Source organism: Capra hircus, chromosome 4 (genome assembly GCF_001704415.2).
Source record: "Capra hircus breed San Clemente chromosome 4, ASM170441v1, whole genome shotgun sequence".
Classification (NCBI taxonomy): domain Eukaryota; kingdom Metazoa; phylum Chordata; class Mammalia; order Artiodactyla; family Bovidae; genus Capra; species Capra hircus.
The window spans coordinates 73,524,757-73,552,404 of NC_030811.1; the positions used below are offsets into that span (position 1 = coordinate 73,524,757).

Consider the following 27,648-nt stretch of genomic DNA (forward strand, 5'->3'; position numbering starts at 1 on the left):
ATATCAAGAGTCGAGATCAAGATACTGCACTGTTACAAACTGCCTGAAGTAGGACCAGTTACTCTAGGGAATACTTCCTCATACACTGGAGCCCAGAGCTGGTCATTCCCGAAGCTACATTACTGCTGGGAGCCTCTGTCATTTAATGGCCCTTCCAGCTTGAAGCCCAGTGATCAGATTATTCCTTTCAAAGGAGAAATACTCATGTTCACATGTGGGTGAACAAATCCAGTAACACCTCAGTGTCATGAACCTTGCCACTGGACAAGACTCCTGGGAGCCCCACCAGGAACTCTAGCGCATAAGAACACCTCACCCCATGAGTCATCCATGGGGCACCCCTCAGGCTTTCATGGAGCAACACTTTACACTCCATTTACGCAAGCAAGCTGGATGGTCTGATTTCCAGGTTTGGCAAATTAGAACTCTGTGAGTAGGACTGTGGAGGCAGGCCCCGACTGAGTAAAAGTGACAGCAGGTGCAGGAGGCAAGTAAACACCAGGGACTTCCCTGGTGGTCCAGTGGATTAAGAATCCGCCCGCCAGTGCAGGGGGCTCGGGGTCCATCTGCAGTCAGGGAGCTAAGATTCCCACGTGTCATGGCAGCAGGAGAAACCCACAGGCCACCGCTAGAGAAGCCCCTACCACCACAACTACAGCAAAGCCCTTGCACCACAAGGAAGGCCCAGTGCAGCCAAAAAAAAGGAAAAGGCTACAAGTGGGGACGCTGAAGCGCTTGTTGTGTAGGACGGAAGCCCTGTGTACTTTCTCAGTGTTTGTATGCCACAGGTGCCTCTTGTGATGGTGGGGGTGATCACTTTAGCCATCCCTGACCAACATTTGAAACCGTGGCATAGAAGAGAAGAGAAAATATTCCAGTGGTTTTTACTTAGTAAAGATAAATCTTACAACCTTTGAAGTTTTTGTGCATACTAGGTTGTTGCCATGTAAAATTCATTTCTTGAGATGGATCAGGGTCAAAAAGTCTGAAAGGTATGGTAGGCCCTGATATCACCGTTTTGTAGAAAAGTATAGAAATGAATGCCCTTAACAGTGACCTTGAGTTATAAAAAAAAAAAAGATCAAATAATGTTCAAAGTATATACCATTTAAGAGAACAGAGTACAAGAGAATGAAGACCTTTGGAAAGATTCCTATTACAAAGTAGCTACAGTTTTTTGAAGATTTAGTATTTTTAATCTTAAGTGGAAAGCCTTTCTACCTTCTCTCTAACTTGAACCATAATACAACTTTTAAAAATACCAAATTTGACTTGGTGCAGGGGGAAGAAACCTAAGAAAACAATAATGAAAAATTGTACTTTTAAAAAATTAATGGAAACAAAATTAATTGAACACCAAATTTCATACATACTTAACAAAAAAAAAATTCACCTTCAGGTATATCTCATAAGGTATTCATCTGTCTGTGGTTCACATTAAGTGGAACTTCATTAGTTTAAAACCTATATTAAAAGGCATAGCAAGACTTCCATACTCTGGCCGGACATTGGCTTACAAAGATAAGCCAAGACTCTGAACAAGTCCTTAAGGAATGTGAAGTCTAGTAGTCCAGACTGCAGTCAACCCACATTGGCTGACCTTCAGTATAAAGTCATTTTTCAAATTATGGTGTAGTATCAGCTAAGGCTGGTTGAAACTGACTATCTTCTGAAGAATCTAGGGTCTGTGGCCCCGTATGTGCAAACCTGTCTCTGCAGCTCTGGTCATGAGTTCACATTACCAAGGATTACGCCAAAAGCCAAGTCCCGGTACAACCAGGCAGGCTGGCCTAGTCCCTGTGAACCCAGGTAACAGGGCAAAAGGGAAGAGTGTCCAGCCGAGCCGCAGGTCCTGACCTGGAAGTCTGCAGGGCAGCATCAGGGAGTAAAGTCAGGCCTGCATCCAACAGCAGCCACAAGTTACTGCCATGCTAACTTTGCTTCTCTGTTTCTCCGGAGAGCTCAGGCCTCTGTCTTTTTCTTGACCCACTCTCCACATATGCAGCTTCCCAGGTGGTGCTAGTAGTCCAGAACTTCTCTGCCAGTGCAGGAGATATAAGGGATGTGCGTTGGATCCGTGGGTCAGGAAGATCCCCTGGAGAAGGGCATGGGAACCCACTCCAGTATTCTTGCCTGGAGAATCCCATGGACAGAGAAACCTGGTAGGCTGTACAGTCCACAGGGTCACAAAGAATTGGACACGGCTAAAGCAACTTAGCAACCTAGCCACATATGCAGGCCATATTTTTAAGACCTTACTTGGTCCTGCGCAGGTTCCTTCTGTGTGTATGTTCTCTGATGCATTGCCCCTCTGAAGGGGGTCTGAAAGCCCAGATGGGCAGCAGACCTCAGCTTTGTCTCCTTCACCACTGTCCTCCTCCAAACTGGATGTACTGTCCTTACCAGCCCTCCCCAAATCACTATATCCATAAGCAGAGCACTGTCTATGATAGAACTGCCTTTGTTAGGCACACCAGTAACAGCTACAACAAACTAATGCTAATAATTCTGCATCCCTCTATTAGCCCACTTTTGCTAATTTTACCGATTTAGTGGCCATGCCCCTCAGATTTTCAGGAGTTCTACTTTTTAATAGCCTCTCCTGTCTTCCCTAAATATGCCAATGCTTGTCAAACCCTGTGTCTTACTTTTTGTTTTTTTTTTTTTCAAATGGTCTCTGTGCTCAGAGGAGTCGCAAGGTTCATGGAAATATTCTCCTCACTTTGTGTCGTATAAGCCAGTGAATTTTCCTGCTGAGACTATTCTGATTTACCCAAACCCCATATGCTTTTCAGGCAGCATGGATGCAAATGTCCTGTGGTTACCAAAACAACCTCAAATAAACTGATGGGAGGTGCCACCTGTGCATCACATCTAGCCGTAGAGCTTCTGCCACCAACAGCAGCACGCGAATTTGATGAGACTTCACAACCTTGACTGCCTTAGTGATATTCAACATGAAGTCCACCATAGCACGCAGCTTCCCTGCTGGTTGCATTTTCAGCGAGAAAGAAGGGGGAGAGGTAGATTCACAAAGTGGCAGCAAAACATTCTGGGACTTTCTAATCGTCACCTCCTGACCTCTCCCCCTCTGCAGTCGATTTTCAGCATCTCTGTTCATGGCCCTGAGTGCTTAAATTCCTCCCCATTCACTCCTACAAACCCTGTGGCAAACTCATTACTGTAACTTCTCAAAGAAAATGCCCCAAACCTACTGTGAACCCACTCACATGTATCACAGGACAGTAATGTCACCCCCTATCAAGCTGGGAGTGTGTCCACTTGGCACAGACAAGGGATGTGACAGTGGGATCCTTCATTTGGCCCATTATTTCCATCAGCAAAAGTGTAACCTTGAAACACATGTTGGAGAAGAGATGCAGGCAGATCCCTTCTGCATGCGAGACAGCACACCTTGGAGATGCAGGCGGCATCATGTGCAGCTTGACAGGCCTGCTGGGGCATCCGCTCTGGCGGCTGCTTAGGCTGGGATTAGGTGAGGAGCCAGGGGTTAGCAGCTGGGTGTGCTGATGAAATCAAAGGAGGACAGGGTGCAGACTGGGTGGAGGTGGTGGCTTTGCTTTGAAATAGTTGCTCTGGAATGCAGACTTCCAGAGCTCTCCCCACAGTGTGGAGAGGAACCCTCCCTGGTAGAGAGTTGCAATCTAAGAACTGAAAAACCGTGAAGATGGGAGTTTGAGAAAATCAGGAAAGATGATGTGCTTTTTTAATAAGACAGCTTTACTGGCCTTTTCAGTTCTATCATTATGTATTCTGGAACGTGATAGAGGCAAGCAAGGAGGACTGGGTTAGGAGTTAGGAGACCTGATGTTGTTGATGATTTGCAGTGTGGCCTTGGGCATGATTTATAGCCTCTCCAGAAATCTCAGTTTACTTATCTGTGAAAATGAAAATAATTGCAGATAATAAAGCACCACACCAGCACAGCCACTGTTCATGGGGCTGAGACCGAGGTTTCTCTGAGCCTCCGTTTTCCTCCTTGTTAAATGGGGATAATCATACTGGCCCTGTAATTGTAGTGAGTGAGGAAGAGGACAGGTAAACCTTGGAGTTCTAAGGGAGAGGCCAGTCTCACAGTTCTGGGGTCGCTTTAAGAAGTGAGCTGTCAGTCCGGGGCCGGGTGCTGTAGTGAGCCTCACGTTGCCCCACCTGACCCTTCCCTTCTCCCCTCCCCTCCCCTCCCCCAGCCTCTCCCTCCCCTTGGCCTTCCTTTGTCTGGGAGGCTCCAAGCTGCCTATGCTGTTGTCTTGATCCGTCAGGCAACTGCTGTGTTTCAGATCCCAGTGAAATACATCTGTGTAGTTTGTAAGAAAATGTGGGTTCCTTTGGGAGGAAGGGGTCAGCCGTTACGTGGATGTACATACCCTCCACCACTGCGCTGGAGATCCCTGGAACCAGAGGAACAACATTTACTCTCCAGAATCAACACGAACCTGGCCCGTGGTTAAAATAGTTTTTATAAACAACCTGTTTCTACCTACTTATTAGTTTTCACTAAACCTCTGGAATGGGAAAGGGACAACATTTTATTCTTCAATTCAGAGGCAGATGAGAGAAAGAAGAAGAAGGTGGGGCAGAGTTTAGATTTGAATCCATTCAGCAATTTCAAAATTCGCCTTCTTACATTTGCACCCCAGTTATCTTGGAATTCACTTTTCTCAAATCCTCAGATAATTCTAAAATTTGGTCTGGTCAGTTGTGTTGGTGTAAAAATGAGATAGGGCTTAATGCATTCTGGGAAAGAAACGAAAAACTTTGTTTAATATGTGATTTAAGCCTTCCTTTTTATTTTATCTTGCCAAATGAAAATACTTTATTCACTGTCACCTGAAAGAGAATCCAGATTCCAGACTGGATGAGGGAGGAAGGTTGGCCTCAGCAGCCCCGACCTCAAAGAGAAAAGGGAAGCCTTTCTCGGGACCCGGTGAGAAGCAGCCCAGGGATGCAGTCCCTCCATTCACTTCCTACATGCCTCAGTCACTTGCTTCCTCTGTGGCTCGGTGGCCTTGCTGCACGAAGCAGGGAACTTGGAAGTCCCGTTTCATGTCTCAAAACTTCCGCTCAGCACACCCCTTTTTTCTCCTTCGGGATTTGCCAACGTCCAAATTCCAGTGCTTGTAATAGTCACCCCAGATGTGTACCAGGGCCTCAGCATTTGCAGAATCTCTATGTCAAGCTCTAAGTTAAAGATGCTTCAAGGAAGCACCCAGTTCCTTCTGCTAATAACCGCAGTTTGTCATGTGACACCTGCCCCTCCTCCCCATTCTCTCTGAAACCCCCCACCCACCCCACCTTTGAACTGTCCTTTATCTGCCAAACATCTCCATTTCCTTCAAGGTGGTAATCTTCTGCTTTTGTTATTTAAGTTCGGTTGTCTTCTTAATTGTTACCCAATTAGTCTGGGGCTTGCATAAACAGTTAACAAATACACGGCGCACGAGGCTGCCGTTTCGCTTTCTGGGCTTGTTGTTCTTGGCACTGGGTCAGTTCTATGAACTTCTGGTGTCCAACTGGTAGGACCTGAAACTCTGTGTTTAACAAGTGCCTGTAGTCAAAACAGTTGGCGTGTGCAAGCTCGGATAGCTGGTACTGACTGCAGCTAGCCAGCCGTTGGGTCCTGGGCCGTGAGGAACCCTGGACCCCCAATCACAGTGCTCTGTTTGGGGGCCAGGCTTTTGTTATTTAGTTTGGGAGGAGGGGGTCTTCTTTTTTTTTTCTTTTTCTTTTCTTTGATGACATCTGCTAATATGGATCGCTTCAGGTTCCAAAAGTACAACGTGTTTACAGTCGTCTAGAATCAGATTAAGTTGGCAGCCCGAGTCTCGCTGTAAGTGGTTTTAGTTTACATTTCTTCTTCTAGCAGGATGTTTTGCATAAATTTTGCTGATCCTGGGTTATTTATAGACTTTTTTGAAGAAAGAAAAAATGGGGATGCCTGAGAGTTTTCTGTTCTAACTGTGGAAAGTGAAATCCGTTTCTGCAGCTAGAGAAACGGCCGGGCGTGTGCAGCAGAAGGTTATTTTAGCTCTTGAAAATTAATTTCTCTGAGAGGTCACTTGATAACATTCCGGAGCGTCCTCTCCAGCTGCTGACATCAGATTCCCTGATAATTGTCTTAGGATGTGTTGTTTTCTTTTGGTTGGTCACAAATGGAGTAAAATGAAAGTAATGATGCCATTTCCTCTGGGACGCTCTGGGAGAGTGGATGCAGTGATTGGGTATTGTTTCAAACGTCCGAAATAGGTTCCTGGTGGTTGTTTTGTCCAACCCCGGGGAGCAGTGCAGCCGGCCCAGAGCGGGGTGGTGGGACTGGGGGAGGGGCTGAGGAAGTCAGCTGCTGGAATGTAAGTTTCCAGTTTGTCCTCACCTAAATGACAGTAATACTCCGGGGTTTATAGTACTAAAAGAATAATAATATTGAGCGGCAGGATGGCATGTCAGCTACTGTATGATCTATTTGATTTTCTGGCCCTGGGGGCGGCGTCTTTGGGGACCGTGTGCGTGTTTGAATGAGAACTAAAGGCAAACATGTTTGAAATCACTAAGGCAGCATTAGCACTCTATGAAGGGGCTTCCCATAATATTTACTAGAGCAGTTGGCTAAAAATTGCTCTGCTTTGCCCACCGAGTGGCTGTGTAATTAAATCAGCCCCTGAGAGCCTACCTTGAGCACCTCCCATCTCGGTGTCTGTGCTCCCAGAATTTGCATGGGTAAGTAGCATGTTCATCAGCGTAATGAGTGTGAAGTCCCCGTCTAATGGTCCAGGAGAACGTGGCAAATGAGACACTTCATTGTGCCTCTGGTTAAATATTTTAAACTAAACAAATTGAAAGGGAGGGAGAAAACATCACCTGGGCCTTGTGAAAGGCCTTCTGAGTAGGAAGTCTGTCCTGATCCAGGTACATGGGTCCCTCTCAGGGCCCAGATCTCCCACTGCTCCCCACCCCCAGCATCACCAACTTACACATGAAATGAAAATGGAAGGTTGAAATGGAAATTTCCAAGGTAGTAACTGACATAGGCCGAGACACGACGTGATTCTCACTGCCCAGTGCTGCCATCAGTGGATTTCTTTTTCTCCTCCATGTTTCTCTCATCTGTGTGAAGAGCTGACTCATTGGAAAAGACCCCAGTGCTGGGAAAGACTGAAGGCAAAAGGAGAAGGGGGCAGCGGAAGATGAGATGGTTAGGTAGCATCACTAACTCAATGGACATGAATCCGAGCAAACTGTGGAGAGAGTGATCAGGAAAGCCTGAGTGCTACATTCCATGGGGTCACAGAGTCGGACATGACTTAGGAGACTGAATAACAGTGATATACAAGCAAGGCTGTTTGTATTTTGTGTTGTTTTTTGGTCTCCTCTAACCTGGCAGAGAATACGGATGAGGCTTGCTTTTCATCTTCTACTTTTTAGAGCATGCCTGGTACTTTCTCATGATAGTCCCGCTGAGCTGGAGAGGGACAGGTCAGGCCCTTTGGTCCCAGTATAAAGATGTGGGCTTAGCCTGGACGGTGAAGCTGGGGAGCCAGAGCTCCAGCCCGCACTTATCCTTCTTTCATCTGCCTTCTCATTCATTGCCCCATCCAAACTGGGTGAACTGGCTGCAACGCAGAGATTAAGAAACTTTTTGTTCTGATTTGATTCCAGTCTGCCTTTATGGATGGGACCCTGTTATACTCCCGATTTCCTCCTCCTGTCTGTCAGGCTGGGGTGGGATTGGAGACCCAGCTTTGAAGGCCTTAGGTTGGAGGTGTCTCAGATTGTGTGCTTCTCAGCCTGCAGGGATTATGTGTGCCCCCTCCCTACTGTATAGATAATCTCATAGCATGAGTGAATGAAGAACCTTGAAGGGAAGGAACCCACAGGCGTTTGTGTTAGAGAGGTTGGCAGTGAATACTGAGAAGTTTCCCAACCATCTTCACCCTTTGGCTTTTGCATTTGAATTGGCCAAACCCTCACATCCCACCATCCTTGGGAAAAAGAAGATGGTTCACAGCAGTTCAGCTGTTCTGTGCTGGAAGGCCTGCCTCCTGGCAGCCTGAGTGCATCTGTGGGTTTTCCGTTGGCCTAACCGGCAGCTTTCTGCCAGTGGGAATGATATCTTGGAGAGATTTACAGTAGTAATAATCATAATACTCTATGTTTGCATAGTCTGACTCAACTTTTAAACCTCTTTTACATGCCTCATCTCATTGACTCCTCCCTATAGCCTTGAAGGGCAGATATTTTTAACTTCAGAACACAGAGGTTCTGGAAGGAGGGAGCCAGTATTCAGACTCCAGCTTTTGGATGCCAGTGCTCCTTCTGTTGGTTTCAGCTGCCTAATGTCTATAGTTGGTTGCCACCAACCAAATATATAGTTTGCCAAAAAGGAAGGCAGTCTGGGAACTGGAAAACCGGGTTTTCTCCTTTTATTGTATTTCTTGTCAGTTATAAAGGCATATTTGATTGCTCACTATGTGAAGCTCTGATAAGAGCTTTACATTTAGTCTTTCAACTGCTGGTAGCAGGAGGGCTGTTTTTAGCCCCATTTGTTAGTCATCTGTGGGATCTGTACCGATGAAGATGAAGATGTGTGGACCAGGTGACATACCTGCCCTGAATGGCAGGTAGATCGGCAGAGTCACACCTCTAGAATGCTGTTCACAGGTTGCTGTCTCCCCTAGGGATATATTATGTTGCACACTTGGCCCTGTCCTCCTCTTCCATGTTATAAATGAGGATTTAGAAGAAGAATAGGCTTAGTAGCAGAATTATCCAATTTTTCAAGATTGGAGAGATTTAGGAGGAAGAACAATTACATTAATGAGTCAGAGTCCAGAAAGATCTCCAGAGGTCAGAGCAGTGGACTGACTCCAACAAGATGACATTTTTAAAGGACACCTGTGGATAAGCAGCTTGGCAGTGAAGAGTGTGAAGTAAGACTTAAGGGTGATGTGGCTGTTAGAAATAAAAAATATAGCTTGAGTGCCTGGTGGACTTAACAGGAGAACAATATCCAGAACAGACAGATGGGAGCTGCCCACCTATAACGGTCTCCCTTCTGAGTGTCACAGGTTAGGAAGGACATGGGAGCTGAAGAGGACCCGGAGGTCAGGAGAAGAGTGAAAATGGCCTTTTATGAGGAATGATTTTAGAAGATGTCTTGAGAGTATTTAGCCTGGAGAAGATTTCAGGGAACAAAGCATTTGGCAAAGTGTCCGTGGAAGGGGAACTGGACCGGTTCGGGGTGACCGCCATGGGGCAGAAATGGAATTAACATTCAGGCAGAGGGGAGACTGTCGAGCGGCAGTGCTGCCTGGCCCGGGAGAGCCCAGGGCCTGTGCTGGAGAAGCCAGGCTGGGCAGCCCCGTGGCTGCCACTCCAAGGAGGTGATGCCAGCCCTGGAAGGGGCCAGCAGAGGTGGCAGAGAATGTTTACCTGTGGGGTTTCTTCTTGCTCTGGAGGTTGGGGGTGCAGGAGGGGTAGTCTGTGACTGTGTCCCAATGTCAAGGTCTAAGACCTGAGTCCCTTTGGTGGAAATGATGGCTGTATCAGGGACAAGGGGGCTGGCAGAGGGGAGCTGTGCCTCAGCCTTCCACCTGTAAATAGAAGGGCAGCCATCATGCCTGGTAGGGGAAGAGGGGACTGGGTATTGTTTAACACAAATGAACACTTCTTTGTGTACCTGAATTGTCTGTCTTGGAGTGAGTGCCTATCTGCTATCCTACTGGCCCCCTTAGTTATCTTAAGTTAAAAATTACTTCCTTTAAGTGATTCTAAGAACAGTTTTAAAGGTAACTCTCAGTGATTCTGAAACTGGTTGTTCTGTGTGTGGATTGTCTTGGCCCTTAGTTTCACCAGACCTTTGGGGTTTTTTGTTTTTGAGGTGAAATCCGTATAACATAAACTAACCATTTTAAAGTGAACAGTTTGGTGGCACTGAGCGCATTAACACTGTTGTGCAACCACTGCTTCTATCTGGTTCCAAATGTTTCATCACTCCAGAGTAAAACCGCATACCCCTTCAGCAGTTATTCCACTCCCTAGCCCCCCTCCTCAGTCCCTGGCAACCTCCAGTCTGCTTTCTGTCTCTGTGGATTTGCCTATTCCAGACATTTCCTATAAATAGAATGTATATAACACATGACCTCTGTACCTGGCTTCTTTCATTTCCGTAGGGTTTTCTGGGTTCATTCATATGGTAGCATGTATCAGTACTTCATTTTTTTTTATGGTTGAATAACAGTGAGAGATTTTATTTTGGGGGGCTCCAAAATCACTGCAGATGGTGACTGCAGCCATGAAAGATGCTTGCTCCTTGGAAGAAAAGTTATGACCAATCTAGACAGCGTATTAAAAAGCAGAGAGATTACTTTGCCAATAAAGGTCCATCTAGTCAAAACTTTGGTTTTTCCAGTAGTCGTGTATGGATGTGAGAGCTGGACTATAAAGAAAGCTGAGCACTGAAGGATTGATGCTTTTGAACTGTGGTGCTGGAGAAGACTTTTGAGAGTCCCTTTGACAGCAAGGAGATCCAACCAGTCCATCCTAAAGGAAATCAGTCCTGAATGTTCATTGGAAGGACTGATGCTGAAGCTCCAATACTTTGGTCACCTGATGTGAAGAACTGACTCATTTTGAAAAGACCCTGATGCTGGGAAAGATTGAAGGCGGGAGGAGAAGGGGACAACAGAGGATGAGATGGTTGAATGGCATCACTGACTCGATGGACGTGAGTTTGAATAAGCTCCAGGAGTTGGTGACGGACAGGGAGGCCTGGCCTGCTGCACTCCATAGGGTTGTAAAGAGTCGGACACAACCAAGCAACTGAACTGAACTGATTATGTATATACTGCAGTTTATTTATTCACCCACTGATGGACATTTGGGTTGTTTGAGCCATTCGGCTCTTGCTAATAGTGCTGACGTGAGCCTTCATATACAAGAATTTGTTTGAGTACCTGGTTTCATTCCTTCTGGGTTTGTACTCTAGGAGAATTCCTGAATCATATGGTGATTCCATGTTCAACTTTTCGAGGAACCACCACACCGTTTTCCATAGAGGCTGTACCATTTTACATTCCCACAGATGGTGCCCAGAGGTTCCAATTTCTCCACATCCTCACCAACCCTTGTTATTTTCCATTTGGGGGTTTTTTGGTTGTTGTTTTTATATACATAGCTGTTCTAGTATGTGTGAAGTGGTATCTCATTGTGGTTTTGATTTGAATTTCCCTGATGACTAATGATGTTGATCATCTTTTCATGTCATTATTGACCATATGTGTGTCTTCTTTGGAAAAATGTGTGTTCAGATCCCTTGCCCATTTTTAAACTTGGCTGAGCCTGCTTGTTTATATATATATATGTAATATATATATAACATGGGCTTAGTTGCTTCTCAGCATGTGGGACCTTCCCAGATCAGGGATCAAACCCGTGTCTCTTGCATTGGCAGGCAGATTCTTTCCCACTGAACCACCCGGGAAGCCCCGCCTGCCTGTTTGTATGTTTAGAATTAAAGTTCTAAACTTGCTGCTCCTCAGGGGCCAGAGTCGTATATATGTTGCGTCGTCTTTTTGGCCTCCCCACTTGGCATGCAGGATCTTAGTTCCCCAACCAGGGGTTGAGCCTGCGCCGCCTGCAGCGGAGGGACAGTCTTAACTGCTAGATTGCCAGGGAGGTCCCCGTCTTCTTTTTCTTTTTTAAAAGCATATTTGTTTATTTATTTGGCTGTGCCAGAGATCTTAGTTGCTGCACGCGGGATCGTCAAACTTGTTTGCAGTAGGCAGGTTCTTTTAGTTGTGACATGTGGAATATTTAGTTGGCACGTGTGAACTCTTAGCTGGGGCATGTGGGATCTAGTTCCCTTACCAGGGATCAAACCCAGGCTCCCTGTCTTGGCAGTTTGAAGTCTTAGCAACTGAACTACCAGGGAAGTCCCCATCTTATCTGTTTCCTGAAAAGCTACCTACATATTACCTGGTACCTGAGATGAGGAGAGAGGACAGGATGAAAGAGGCAGGGGGAGTATACCAGAAGGAGCAGAGGGTTCTGGGTGAGAGCAGCCCCATGGAAGCTGTGACCTCTCTGTCCTCCAGGTCTTCGTGGAGCTCTCAGCAGACTGTAGGAAAGTTACTCACAGATGTTTCTGGAAAGACTCAGGCTCCCAGGCCATGGGGCCTACCCTTTCATCTGCGTTTCTTCTGGGTATTGCAACATCCAGCAGGCCTCTTCCTGACAGTCCCCTGAGTGAGGGGAGTGTGCCTGTGAGCCCTTGACCCACTGGCCTAGGGTCTGGAGGACAAGGCTCACAGGGTTACTCTTGGGAGCAGCCTGTCTCCAGCCCCCTCCAGTGGGGCTGGGTTAGGTGGGTGGTCAGGCCACACTCCCTGATTCCCACTGGCTCCATTCCAAAGAAATGGATTATAGAAGCCAGTCCCGCCTCCTCAAGCAGCACAGCTCTCTCCAGCCAGAAGCAGGTTTTCCTATATTCTGGGAAGAAACTCTGCAAGAGGAGAAAAGGAAGCCTAAAGTTAGAGACTCAAAATCATGTTCTCCTACAATAATTCTCCTATAGGAGACTCTCTCTCTCTGGCTTTGGTTATGTGGTCAAGCTGCTGGAGACAGTCCCAACCTGAGGTGGCCTTGCAAAGGCCAAGTCAGCACTGCCTCGCTTATGTGCCATGGTCTGAGATGATGCTGTCTTCCCACAGTCTGAAATTCTCCAGTAGAGGCATACTTCTGCATCTTGGGAAGCTTTTGTGTCTTAAAGGTTTGTTTTTACTTCTTGTTAAAAGGGGTATACTCTTGTGCCAGGTTTAACTTAAGATTAACAGGCAAGTTTTACAAGGAAATGTTGCAAGCAACACAGGAGAGATCCTAGTAGAAGATAAAAATACCTAAAACACACTATACTGCTCTTTTTCTTTTTTAATGGAGGCAAAAGTCACATAACAAAATTAATCATCCTAAAGCCCTGAATTGTGGTTGAGTGGCACTCAGTCTGTTCAGTGTTGTGCATCCATCACCTCTACCTGCCTCAAAGTGTTTTTACCACCCCCAAAGGAGACCCTGTACCCCTTAAGCAATCACTCCCCGCTCGCTCCTTCCCCAGCCCCTGGCAATCACTAGTCTGCTCTCCTTCTGTATGGATTTACTTATGCTGGGTATTTTGTATCAGTAGAATCATACAGCATGTGACACTTGGTGATCCATTGTCTTTTTTAGACATCCCCTTCCCCTGTCCCCCAAATCTACTGTCTCCTGCCAAGATCAAGGAATAAACTTTCTAAATATAAAGAATGAATAAAAACTCTCCACTTGAATTCACAGTAAAAATGTCCAAAAGTGTTTTTGGACAAAAATGCAGAAGTATTTTTCGATCTTTATAATGACGTCTCTCCAAAGCATAGTGCTGGATATTGCAATGGACTCTGCCCATAGGACAGACAGGCCCTGAGGGAAAGGAGAGCGGAAAGGCCTGAGGTTCCTGCAGGCACAGGGACCAGGCCAGGCCAGGGGCCCACGCAACCTGCAGGGGCCATCGTGCAATGGAGCTGCAGGAGGGACCCGGCCCTTCCCAGCCTGTGGCTGCTCCGATCCTCCTCTGAGAAGGCTGCCTCCTGCGACCACACCTCCTGTGTGTGCTGCTCAGGCAAACCCAAGTTCATCTGCCAAATTCGGGATACAACCCTGGCCATTCCGGGCTTTTCTTTCTGCCTTTCCCTAATCGCATCTGGGCGTGCTCTCTTAAAGGGGAAGTCGTGCGTTCTGACTGGCCAGGGCCCTCAGCCAGGAGCCAGCAAACGGCTCCCACAGTCGCGCTGCCCAGCGTGTCAGTGGTTCAGCCTCCTTACCCAAATGGCGGGGCTGTCTCCCCTGGATGTGTAAGTGTGAGCGCAGGGCACACTTGCCACACAGGATGGCATGGGGCTGGGCCCAGGTCACAGGGGGCGGAGCGTGCTGTCAGCCTGCGATCCATTTAGCAAGTCTGAGGTTGAGCTTAGACGGTGCTCCTGGGCTGTGGGCTGGCGCTGGGACAGGGCTGAGGCATGGAGTGGGGAGAGGAGCTGCCTGAGAAAGAGGTCAGGAGTAGGAGGCTGGGTTGGGGACCAGTCTATTTTGGACAGGCCTTCTGGAGGCGCCAGCCTTGGGGCCTGGGGAGGAATAGAGTGGAAAATTTTCTAGCACACCTCTCCTAGCCCCGGGAAGCAGTGACGCTGAACCTTACCAGTCCATCACCCCCACTTCTCTGCATTTATGTGCAGCTCCAACCACACTTGATGCATTTATCTACTCACCACTGATTTTTCTTGGTAAAACACCACTCATTTTTATATGCAAGCGGCGTTAAGAAATGTTTTGGGTCTCCTTCACTCCACTTTAAAAATTGCTAAAAACTGGCAACCTGTGTTTTTCCATCTTTGCTATTCGTGGACAGTCCTGAGTCCAGTGTGTGTGCACAGCAGGCCCTGAGTCCATGTTGGCGGCCGGCTCCCTGGTGGACTGGCCAGTGCCCGAGCATGATTGACAACACACCTGGCCTGGTTTCTAGCGGGTCTGGTTTCCTGTGTGCCCAGGAAAACCAAGGGAGGGCTCACACCCCCTCATGCATAGCCAGGGACTAACTCAGTGCCACAAGCAAGTGGCTGATAGTGAAATAGACCCTTGCTGTATTTTAGATTCCTTTCTATTCTACCCTTGGGTTTTGTTTGTATGGTGATAATGTTTGATCTTAAATCAGTTAAAAAAAAAAAAAACTATTTTCACTGAAATAATTCAGACCTTCTGCTCCTTAAGGAAAAAAAAAAAAAAGGAGCAGAGGGAAACAGAAAAGGGCTGGAGGGGGGAAAAACAAGTGGTGTCTCTGTGCGCGTGCATCGACAGGGCAAAGCCACACCCTGCTTCAAGACAACTTCCTGTTTGCCACTGCCAACTGCCACTCCAAGGAGAACAGAAATGGTTCCGTTATTAGTGGCTGCTGCAGGACCACGACAGCCTGTGGGTGAGTGGTTCTGAGTGACACCGCGAGCTTAGCAGTGAGTTGGGACTTTGCACCTTCTGTTGTAGAAGACTGTGGCCTGCACTCCTGAAATTGAAGGTCGGTACAGATAGGAACTGAGGAGCCCTGGCCTCTCCTTACTCAGCCCGTGTTTTTAAACAGTGTGCTCCCAGAGCATTCTTATAAACAGAATAATTTTAATTCAGGGGGCAGGAAGAAGGTGGAGAACTGCCCACCTAGGAAAGCTACTTCTTGTATGTTTTTTTTTAAGTCTACATTTTCAGGCATTAGGGGATTTGTATGAAGTGCCTACTGTGAGTTGTCACCAGGGCAACCACCTTCCATGTATTATCAGTCCTTACAGGCTCATTTCTTCAACAGCAAATGCAGTGCATGTCTATCGGGGCCAGTCCCTAGGCTGAATGCCAGGGACGAGAGAGGGCACAAGACACCTGCCCTTGATGCCTCCAGTGACAGGACTTCTGTGCCAGTGAACCAGCAATTATAACATGGGGCATGTGCTGAGATGGGGCCCTCACGGTGCTATCAGGGCACCTGCTGCCTCGTAACCGAATGACGTGGGCATTAGTGTCCCCATTGTATAGGTAGGGAAACTGGGGCTCAGGGGGTTAAGTTCTTTGCCCGAGTCACAGCTAATGAGTGACAGAGCTGGGATTTGAGCCCAGATCTTTCTGATTCCAAAGACAGCAGTGTTTGGTCTACATTTCCAATGACTCCCAAAGCCGGTGCAGAACAAGAGAATCACTTGGAGTCTTTTTAAAAATACAGGTTTGGGGGCCTTAGCCTTACTCTCCCAAGAAGAGGAGGTCTGGGTGGCACTGAGCGGTCTCAGGTGGATGGTGGCCTAGGCGCTTTCCCAACCTCTCACTTTAGGATCCTCCAGCCCTACTTGAGGTGTGGACCATGCATGCCTGAGATCAGGGCCAGGGCTTTCAGTGTGCTTAGCCAAGGCACCTGGGTAAAGGCCACTGACATTGCCTCAGGACAGTCTTGGGAAGATTCAGCTCAGCTATTGAGGTATTTTAGACATTGGGAATCCCCCTGTTCTTGTGTCTTCCCACCAGAGATACCCCAGCTTTGTCCAGTGTCCGGCTGCCTGCCGCTCCTATCTCCTTGGTGCCCCTGGGGCAGGGATGATGTCAGTTGCGCCATCTTAAGGGAGAATCCAACAGCTTATCACAAAGCTGGAAGCCACTAGTTTTCGCCTGGGCTGTGGCGGCACTGTTACACTTATGTGACTTGTACAGTGGGTATGCTAGTGGTTGGGGCAAAGATCACCCTGATGGAGGAGTTAACAGCATGCCGGTGGGACTTCTTATCAACCCCTCCACTACTGTACTGGCTCTGGACACATGGGAGCAGCTGGGGCAGTAAAAGGCGAGGATGACAGCTCTGTCCCCAGGGGCAGACGGGCTACACACTGGCCTCAAGTTCTTCAGCCCACCTCCCGTGGGAACCCTGTTCTCTACTCTCAGGGTGACCAGGTGGTGGTCAACCTGGATCTGGAGATGGTCTCCTCTTCCTGAGGGAACCCTCGGGCCAGGCAGTGTCTGTCTTATCACTACCATTGTATTTCAGTGCCAAAGAGATGCTAGGAAAAAAAAAAAAATGAGGGAATGAATGAGTGGACAAATGAGGTGTGACTTTACCATATGCTGTTCTGTCCTTCCTCCTGTTGAATTTGCACCTGTTTTCTCCCCTTTTGGCCTCTCTGGTTAAGAATGTATTAGTGTTTGTTGCTGTGTGTTTTTCTTTATCTTGTGTGGATTTAAAAAACAACCTTGACAAAACCAGAGCCATCCTATATCTTCCCTTTTTTCCTCATCTATCTATGTTATGTATCCGTATATATAGTAACAGATAGATGGATACATATCTGTTTATATTCCAGAGCTTCCCTGGCAGTTCAGCTGGTAAAGAACCCGCCTGCAATGCAGGAGACCCCGGTTCAGTTCCTGAGTCAGGAAGATTCGCTGGAGAAGGGATCGACTACCCACTCCAGTATTCTTGGGCTTCACTGGTGGCTCAGCTGGTGAAGAATCCACCTGCAATGCAGGAGACCTGAGTTCAGTCCCTGGGTTGGGAAGATCCCCTGGAGAAGGGAAACACTACCCACTCCAGTATTCTGGCCTGGAGAATCCCATGGACGGTATGGCCCGTGGGGTCTCAAAGAGTCGAACACAACTGAGAGATTTTCACTTTCACTTTTCATCTGTATATATATATAATGTTTCATGTTTTTATAAAGTAATGTTTAGTGTTTGCAGATATTGGTGATCTTATTTTCTTGTGAATTTGGGTAATACTGTCTCACACACACATTTCCTTAGGTTGAGATAACCATCATACCTGTCATTTTCAGTTATTTTATCATAGATCCAGTTGATTGTGGTTGTTTTTTGTTCTTTTTTTTTTTTTTAACTATTCTAAACAGTGCTGCTGAGACTATCTTTGAACTTTTCTTGGGGGAGGATATTTCCTTGAGGTCTATTTTCCAGACTAAAATTACCAGGTTACAAGATCAAATGTCTGTGAATGCTTTTTAACTGCTGTTGTCAGCACGAGGCTGCTCTCGAGAGAACTCTTGTCCCTTGAAAGTACCCCCAGTGGTGTGTACATGTGTTTGTTTCCCCCCGACCTACATTGCTGGGGGCGGTGGCGGGGGGGGGCGGGTTCTCTTTCAGCTTGGCTAAGTGTCTAGTGAGCGCATCCTTGGTGGCTGATGGAAATACTTCAGGGCCCTGGAAAGTCCCTGGGACTCCCCAAATCCTACCCAGCAGTGCTTGATGCCAGAAATGCACACCTGAGGATACATAACTAAGAGAAGAGAGGCAAAAGGGGGACGCTACTGAGAGGGCGGAGTAGAAAGCATCCCAAGTCATTTCTGACTTCAGCGTTGTATGCCAGGCCAGCTCTGAAAATGGGAGATGCTTTGTCAAGAATCTTCCGAGAGGTTGGATGGCTTAAGTGCAGAGAAAAGAGGGCATCCCAGAGGTACAAAGGGCATTGGTTCTGGGGCTAGGCGGGCCTGGGCTCTCCTTCCAACTGCCAAGGTCAGTGTGACCCTGGTCTTGTTTCATAATCTCATTAATTTTTAATTTCCCAACTGTAATGAGCTGGCTAACAGTATCCACTTTGAGGGGTTGTTGGGTAGGTTATACGTGAACTAGTGGGTGTAAAAGCAGCCTCACACATAGTAGGCCCCCAGAAATGCTGCTCCTCTTCCTAACTGAATGAATGGGTACAGGGGAACCAGAGGGCCAAGAAACAAACGCAGCCCTCTGGGGGCATTTGAGAGTTGGGCTGACATGAGCAGTGTAGGCACTGGCCCACAGTGCCTTTTGTCAAAGTGCCCCAAGTGATGCGCATTGCCTGGCTGGGTAGCAGGTAAAGAGAGGTAAAGAAGATCTAGTCTAAGCTAACTGCTGAATTGGTGATAGGCACCCCTGCTTGAAGGAACACCTCCCAGCCACTCAGGCCCTGACAGCTTTTTAAAGAGCCCGCCCTGCCTCCCCTCCCCCGACCTGAGGATGAACGAGGCTCCCTGGCAGCTCACAAGCACTCCCAGCACAGCTGCTTGGCACGGTTCTGTCTGCCGCTCTCTGCCTGCCTCGTCACTTGACTTTCCTGTGTCTTCATTTCCTCCCCGCTGAGGAAGGCTGATTCAATATCCCCCTTCTAACCACCCTGGCACTACATTTAATGCCCTGCTACAACTGTGGCAAATGAGACCACAAGCTCACATGCTGACACCCTGCTCGCCACTTCCAAGTCTTCACAGACTTCCGATGGGTTTCCCAAATGCAGCTTGCCTCAGTGTCCACAGCTGTAAACTGGGGGAATACCTGCCCCACCGCCTCACCGAGTGGTCACAGGATCCAGTTAGGTGGTTCCTGCATGATTCCCCAGGCTGAAGTCTGGGCTCTGCCCCTCACACTCCAGCTTGGTTTACTTTTGGAAGTTCAGAGGTGTCCTTTATGGAAAGCATCCTGACTCCAGCTACTAAAGCAGATAGAATCCCTTGATAAAATAGAACCCAGCTAACGATTTGCCAAACACCTGCTCTCAGACATGGGGGCTGAGAGGGACTCAGCACTGTCCGAGGAGCAAGCCAGGAGCTGGCCTCAGCCCAAGGGATCTTATACAGGCGTGTTGGGCCACAAGTGACTGTGGTGTGTGTGCACACTCTGTTTGGGGGGAGGGGGATTGATCCCTTAAACACCATATTGGAAAGTTCCCAACGAGTTCTTTCTAAAACTGATAAAGGGAACCACATTTGGTGTTGGCAGCTGGCTTGGCCATTCATGAGGCGTCTGTGCTAAGGTTTTAAATGCAGGACATTGATGCTCTGAGTATAAAAATATCTCAGTGAATAAGCCTAAGGGGAGGGGAGGGTTTAGAATTTTTACCGAGGTAGAATCGCCTGAGAATCTGGTAGACTTTTCCTAGTGGAGAGTACAGGGAGAGAATTGTGGAGACACCAGGACTCCCCACGTAGTGTCTGCCAGCCCCCTGCTCATCTGGCATCTGGGATGGCACCCTGGATGGTGGCACCTAACCATACACAGTGAAGCAGGTGGTCTTAGAACAGTCGGTGACAGAGGCAGGGCTCCGAATTTCCTGTGATGGAAATGCAAAACAGTGAAAGGATTTGGTTTTTTATTTCTTTGGTCCTGGGGTCCCCAACTCTTTGGGGTTGAGGTTTCAGGCCATGGCTGGCTGATACCTTAAAAGCTGCCAATTAGGTGTTTTCCCCCTCTTCCCCCTGGGGCAGCCAGGTGCCCTGCTGAAATGCCCATACTCATTGGGGAGGAGAGGTGTGTCCAGCAGCCTTCGAGGTGCTCCCTGCTCACTGCAGCATCTTCCAGGACTCAAGGTGATAGAGCCCAGACTCTGAAGACATCCCCAGGTATAATGTTTCCTAGCACCATGAACTCAATCATCTTGTCTCTCTGACCTCAGTTTCTTCTTCTATAGAACTGATATAATAATTGTACATCTCTGAGTGTTGTAAGAACTAAATACTGTAAGATAATCCAAGTGTTTCATAGAGTTCTTCTTTCATAGAATTCTTTCCATTGGCACATGGAAAAGTCTTAGTAAGTTATTATTACTTTTGGTCAAAGGACAAAAAGGGTGAGAGCAGAGGTTGTTGATCCAACATCAATCACTGAGATTGTTATTGATGTAGTGGACACATAATTCTGCATGAGTGTCTTGACAGTGATTTCCTATTTTCACTTCTGTAGGTAATGTACTCACAATCAGCCTCAGCACAACAGATTGGTTTGGTCTTTCTGTTCCACAGTCTAGAAAGAAATGTGTTTTAAGAACTATAGCCTTTTTCACTTTGGGAACTACACAGTAAAGAAATAATCCTGAATGACTTTTTAACTAAATTGTAAAAAGAAGAAAAAAGAAAGAAAAAAAAGTCAGACAGTAAGTAGTAAGAGAAAAACTAAGTAGTCTACAACATGTCAGTGATTAAATATTCTCCAGACAAGAATCCTGGAGTGGGTAGCCATTCTCTTCTCCAGGGGATCTTCCTGACCCAGGGATCAAGCCCAGGTCTCCTGCATTGCTGTAAGTTTCTTTATTGTCTGAGCCACCAGGGAAGCCCTAATTAAATATTACCTAACCATTTAAAATGACCTACATATGGGAATTAGAAACATATAAGTAGAATGACGTAAGCTGAAAAAGAATAATCCAAGGTATCAATTGATTACAGTTTTGTTAATGCAAGAATGAGAAAATATGGAGGAAAAGGATTTTTTTCTCTGAGATTTATCTATAGAATATTTTAATAGTGGGTAAGAAATGCAATGTTCTGTAAACTGTATCTGGGTAAAGCAAATGTAATTAGAATAATTATAGGGATCCACCTGAGGCAATCCCTTGACCAAAATGGGGGGTGGGGATGAGTAAACCCAAAGTAGGTGAGTTCTTGTATCAGAATGATTGTGATGTAAATGTAAAACTTTATCCAGAGACATTCCACCTGCCTGGCAACCTCTTTCTACAAGAAGCTAAGACTGTCTTTGCCATCAGCAGCCCACCCACCTCTCCGACAAGGTCGTCACAGACTAGAGAGACAGATTGGATAGGTATTACGTCTTTATGAAGAATCTGCTCTGCCCTAGCCAAACATCAGTACTCCCCATTTTCAAAAGCTTGCCCAAATGAAGTAGGTGTGATGCTTACCTCCTAAGAGAAGCTCCAGCCACTTCGACACTGTTTCCCCACGTACATAGGCTTTGTCACCTGCACCGTGCCTGGTAAGCTCCTTCTCAAAGCTGAGGGGACAGAAGTACAGGTCTGTTTGTGGAATACCATGAAGATGTGACTGACTTAATTCAGTCTGAACAACACGGAATAGTTTTGCAAATAGGAAATACTGCTTCAGTCTCTTTATTATGATACAGAAATAGCCCAGTTAAAATAAAAGGAAGGTGAAGGGCCATCTTCCAAATTTGATGAGTATTCTCTTGTATACAATTTGTTCTTTCAGTTGGTCATTCAAGAAAAAATGATATGGCTTCTCTCCTGGCTCAGATAGTAAAGAATCTGCCTGCAGTGTGGGAGACCCTGGGTTCAATCCCTGGATCAGAAAGAACCCCTGGAGAAGGGAATATATATATGGACTGAGCATGCACACACACACACACACACACACACACACACACACACGTGTGTGTGCTCAGTCGCTTCAGTTGTGTCTGACTCTTTGTGACCCTTTGCACTATAGCCCGCCAGGCTTCTCTGTCCATGAGATTCTCCAGGCAAGAATACTAGAGTGGTTTGTTATGCCCTCCTCCAGGGCATCTTTCCAACCCAGGGATAAAATCCACATCTGTGTTTCCTGCATTGCAAATGGGTTCTTTACCCACTAAGCCACTTGGAAAGCCTATATGTGTATTGTGTGTGTGTGTGTGTGTGTGTGTGTGTGTATACACACATATATCTGTGTGTATACATACGTATATATACATATATATGTATATATATATGTATATACATATATGTATGTGTATATATATATATGGATAAGCCTTTTTCTTCTCTCTCTATCTTCTTTTCTTCTCTCTCTTGATTTAATTTTTTCTGTGAGTTAAGTAGCAGAATGTTTTGGCAGGGTCACTGATTGTCATTCTCTGGGGGTGATTTTGTGATCACTGATCTGGCCCATTCATTTGTCCTTAAGGTCACTCTTCCTTCTGATTTAACTTGCTCACTTGTATTTTCAACTCTTAGTTTAACAGAATAAAAATCCTCTTCATTTTGAAAGTTTCTCTCCCCCACCAGAAGAGACGAATATTTCTCCACATCCTTTCCCCCAACTCCTTCTGCCAGCTTCAGTACATGAGAGCAAATGAGTGAATAAAGTCTGCAGAAAAATTCAAAGCAGTAGTGGTAAAAATCAAGTCTTATTTTAGTTTTGGAAACTTCTGCCAATAGAAAAAATTGCTAAGCAAGACATTTCTGAGGGGCAGAAACAGCTAGGAATTTGAAGTGAGAAGGCTTGGTTCTGGTCTCAACCCTGCAGACTGGTAACTGGTAACCTCTCTCACTGATAACCTCATCTGTCAACAAGCAGATCAAATGAGCTGGCTCTCTAAGACTCAGTTCTAACCTTCAGTGATTCTAAGTCCTGCACTTGCTGATTTCTTGGCTTCGCATCTTGGTCACAGCACACCCTATTTCCTGCCTTCCTGAGAAGCAGCTCAGTCCCTGCCCACAGCATAGAGGCCCCGTTCCTCGCACGGCCATTGGCCCTGACCTTGGCTAGTCACCTCGCGCTCCCTGGGGCTTCTTTGGCCAGTCAGCCATGGGGAGGGTGGAGATGGCTGGCTGCTTCCTGCCTGTCTCAGAGGGGTTGTAAAGGCCAGCACAATTCTACGAAAGATGAATTCCTCCAAGGAAGATCCCACCTGAGTAAGATATTTCAATACTTTAGCTGTAATTATTGCTGTAACATTCAGGAGTCATGAGAGATGGGAAGAGAAGGAACAGGCATAAGAGTGCCTTGTATTCATGGTAATAAGAGTAGAAACAGGCCTTCAAAGCCATCCAGGGACCCACTCATTTACAGATACAGGCATGGAAACTGAGCAAGTTTAAGTGGAGAACTCCAGGTCATAAGCCTAATAATGTGATGCGGTTGGAGTTGGAGCCTGAATCCCCTGGCTTTCAGCCCAGGGTCCTTCCTCTCTTCTACATCAAAACAGAGGTCCTGGAACTGTTGGTTTCCAAATCCTTCAATGTGATGATCTGGAAACTGCACATGCATGCAAGGCCTCTTCTTGATTCTGTGAAGAAAGACTCCCCAGTAAAGTTACTCAGTGCAGGCAACTTGTGAACCCTGGTCAGGCAAAAACACCCAACAATCAGATGATCCTCAAAAACCCACTTTCCCCTCCCAGTTCCCACTTCCTCAGAGGACTAGAGTCAGTCTGCTTGGAGAAAACTTGGCAGCCTGCTGGGACCAGGGAGCACAGAGAAACCCCAAAGACTTGTCTCTGATAGAGTCAGTCTGGCTTTCTTCTCCTGGTCAGAGTACCGGGAATAGCAGCCAGAAATATCTCCCTAATGAGAAAAGCCTGAGACTCAGGTTGGAGATGGAGGGACAGTGGGATCTGCTAGCCTTGCCCTCATCTTGTTCATTATCACATTCAACCCAGATGTCCAGCTTTTGATATCTGGTCTTTCTCATTAGGATATCTGTTATAATTTCATTTATTTCATTTATACATAGTAATTAGGCACTAACTGTTAGATATGTGGGGCTTTGTAGTAGGTAAGAGGGAGCTAGAGGGGGCTTAGGATTTCAGAGCATTTGTCTTTTGAGGGGGTTCACGATTCCTTCCTGTAATTGTGTACAGGACTTGGAGGCATTTTTCTTGGGAAGGGGTCTTTAACGTTTATCAAATCTGTTACCCTGTCACAGATGGGAACCACGGTAGTGGGTGTGCACTAGAGCTCTGCCTCGGTACCTGCTCTCCTGGTTGGCATCCTCATCCCGCCCATTGAGTTGAAACCACAGATGACTGAGGGTGGACAGGTGGGGCAGATCTGGTGTCCCCGGAACCCCAGGAAGCTGGACCTGGCTGCTCAAGTCCAGGCCCTGCTCCTGTGGATTCTGCCTCCATTGTTATGTCTTCCTGCAAGTCCTCACATGGCACCTGTGGCCCTGGGCCTCAATGAGCCCTGGAGAGGCCACAGGGACATGTGGCCACCTCCCAGACCTAGAGGACCCTTTCATTCAGCCCTGCAGGTCCTTGTGATTTCAGTGCTCCCACTAGGGATCTTCCCAAGTGGCACTGGTGGTAAAGAACCTGCAAGAACCTGCCTGTCAATGCAGGAGACATAAGAGATGCAGGTTCAATCCCTGGGTGGGTAAGATCCCCTGGAGAAGGGAATGGCAGCCCACTCCAGTATTCTTGCCTGGAGAATCCATGGACAGAGGAGTCAGGCGGGCTACAGTCCATGGGGTTGCAAAAAGTCGGACATTACTGAAGTGACTTCACACGCACTAGGGGTCAGGTTTCAGAAGTTTCTGTTGGCTCTCTTAAAAGTCCTACCCTCCTCACTGCCCTAAGGGACCCTGTGGCCTCTGAGTGGCTGTCTGAGGATGACCAAGGTTGTGTGGTTCTCTCACTATGCCCAGGTAACATCTGGCGTCCCCTCTCTGTCCCCATCCGTGAAAATGACTTTGGAGGATTGCCTGGTAAATGCCTCCAGTGAGAACTGAGGTGCGAGTGCAGTGTCCCATTTGATACAGAAATTCAGAAGGTAATCACTGCTAGTTGGTGGGATAGGATGTCAAGCAGACTGTAGTCAGAATGGAGGCTCCAGGGGCCAACCCTGCAAGATCAGCACTCTGCTCTCTGCCTGTTGTGTATATTAGCGTGCATGTGACTCACTTGCTACAAATGACATGCTGAGTTCTATTCTTTCTCCCCCTGTAGAGAGAAGACACGGTTCAATGTGTAGACCTTCTCCATCTCCGGCGTCTCCACCCTCCAATTCCAGGACATCACTAGTACAGGTGAAAACGAAAACCTGTCTCAGCGGCCATAACTCTGCCAGCAGCTCCTCAAAGCCATTCAAAACGCCCAAAGACAATCTACTTACCTCCAGCAGCAAACAGCACACAATCTTTTCAGCGAAGGGATCAAGGGACAAACCATGGTGAGTGTCGGGTGGGTACTGGCGGCTGGCTGACTAGTCTCGCTGCTTGCCCCCTAACCACAGGGAGCAGTGCTTACCCATTGTCTTTGTTCTGGGCATCGTGTCCAGGAGTTTGGGGAAGTGGGGAGAGAAGGGACAGAAAACCGTCGTGATGGGATAAGAAACCTAAACACTGGAGAGAACCGGGAAGTTTAAAGGACCGTCTGCCTGACAGGGGTTTTTTTCCACTCCTGAGAGCTGAGGCAAGTTGTGTCTAAGAAGAGAGTAAACAGAGAAATACTCCTCAGTTATATAGTCACCTCTCAATTTTCTGCCCCAGTGAAGAAAAGTGTTGGTATAAATAATCAAAACCACAGCCAGTCCACCCAGTGGGGAGTGAGGCCAGGGCCCTGCCCAGGGCCCTGGAAGGCAGGCCCCCCCACAGAGCCCCCATCACAAGCAGCCTGGTCTCTGCTCCATGAAGTAACTGCCAACAGAGGCAGGTAATTGGGAGCTGACCACAGGAGGAAGAGAGGAAATCCAAAGAGAACGTCGCTGCTTTGATGAGATGGGAGAGGGCTGGCTACAGGTGACTGTGAAAAATCAGAGGCTTTTAATTCACTTTTTTTAATCTCCATCTTTACGGAAAGTCAGTAAAGGTTACCTATGGAATGGACAGATAGGAAACCAAACAGAAAATGAGGACAGGAAGCAGAAGATAAGTATCTTCAAATGCCAAGAGCCCTTAGGGACCGGCTTAGTAGAGCCTCTAGCCTTATCTTGCTGGCCTTGTGAAGGCAGACGAGGTATAAGTATGGAGATTGTTCATCTATATGTTTAAAAAGGAAGCAGTCTTCTGTTAATTCATGCTAGTTAATTACACTTACGTTCATAGCTGGGAAAGCTGTGGACGAAAGTCATCAGTTGGTTTGTCACTGCACGTGGGAAATTATGATGACTTTGTAAAGAGCTAATTGTGCCAGATCAACTGAGGAGCCTCTCACGACAGAGAGGAAGGGTTCAGACGTGGCTGTCAAGAAGGGGAGTCACCTGTCATGCAGCCGGGGTTCACAGCCAGTGTTTGCTGTCTTCCGAGTGTTAGGATCTCCATGCTGTAGGATGTGGCTGTAACTGGTTAGGGAAGACCTAGCCTGTGAGTGATACTGGTGGCCTCTGGGCCTGCCTGCTGGTCGCATGAGTGTCCCTCTTTTGGTTACCTGGGAGAGCACCTGAAAGTTTGTTTGCCAAGGTGTCATCTGGTGTTCCTGATGTAAGTGCTTCCTGAATCACTGCCTGCATACAGATCTCAGCTGGTGACCTTGGGCAAGTGGCTAGATCTTGGTGTGCCTCAGTTTTCCTCATGTGTAAATGAAGAATGCGGTTGATGATATCTCTGCCCCACGAGATTTCGTCTGTCCCTGTGAGGATGGCTTCCCTTGTGGCTTAGCTGGTAAAGAATCCACCTACAATGCAGGAGACCTGGGATCGATCCCTGGGGTGGGAAGATCCCCTGGAGAGTGGAAAAAGGAAAGGCTACCCACTCCAGTATTCTTGCCTGGAGAGTTCCATGGACTGTGTAGTCCATGGGGTCGCAAAGAGTCGGACATGATTAAGTGACTTTCATTTTCATGAGGATGTAGTAATCTAAGTGTTTTAAAAGCAGCAAGTGTGATGTCTGGGGCAGGGCACATCAAAATATTTGATGATCATGTTATCATTATCATTATTGTCACATGTGCCAAAGGACAGAACTCCTATAACTCCTCAACCAGGTTGAGAAGCAAAATCTCCTGGTAAAAGTAGAGAAATGGTTCTTCAGACTCAGACTGAAGTTGAAAATGGAAAAAGATAAGCTTTGATTCAGAGCCTAGAAATGAGCTCTAGAACAACCAAATGAGGGAAACTGGGACAAGACCCATGGGGAGTAAGTTGGGAGGAGACTTGGGGGGGGGGTCACAGATCACAGTGTGAATGCTGTAGATGATAAACATGGTCCTAAAGGGCGAGACACAGCACCAAGAATTCTCCTAGGAAACAAGGGTTCAGGGGGACCACTGGGGTTAGATCAGCCACCATGTTTGGGTCATACCAACTAGCCTGCACTTACTAAGCCTTGCTCTGGGCAAGGCCCCTTCAGCGAGAGACAGAAGATGGTTTTGAGAGAATCTGAAAATACTAGACAGGGTCCAAAGAAAGGCAATCAAAAGGATTGCAAGGAGAGAAATAGCCATTCTGAGAAAAGGACTCCAAAAGCTACAGCACTGACCTTGTATGAAGAGCAGAAAGGTCCTGGGTGACCTACCTGACTGCAAGTAGGTGGATATTCCAGAAAGATCAAGGGATGCAGGACCAGTGAGGCTGAGCGTTGATTGCAGCAGCCTCCTCACTGCTCTCATCTCTGGTCAGTCCGTCCCTTGCCCACCAACGCCAGCGAGGTGTATCGGAGG

General features: G+C 47.2%; 1 protein-coding gene across 6 annotated transcripts in view; it reads left to right on the forward strand.

Moving 5' to 3' along the window:
• The window catches only part of ATXN7L1 (ataxin 7 like 1), a 258,517-nt gene that overhangs the window by 182,949 nt on the left and 47,920 nt on the right, over window positions 1–27,648 (forward strand). For 4 of the 6 annotated variants that reach the window (XM_018047236.1, XM_018047237.1, XM_018047238.1 and 1 more), the window contains exon 4: window positions 25,000–25,222. In XM_018047236.1, coding sequence (XP_017902725.1) covers window positions 25,000–25,222 — 223 coding nt within the window. Of the gene's footprint in view, window positions 1–5,586; window positions 5,849–13,722; window positions 13,896–24,999; window positions 25,223–27,648 lie in introns of those variants that run through there. The other 2 variants (XM_013963261.2, XM_018047240.1) reach the window with 2 other exon arrangements.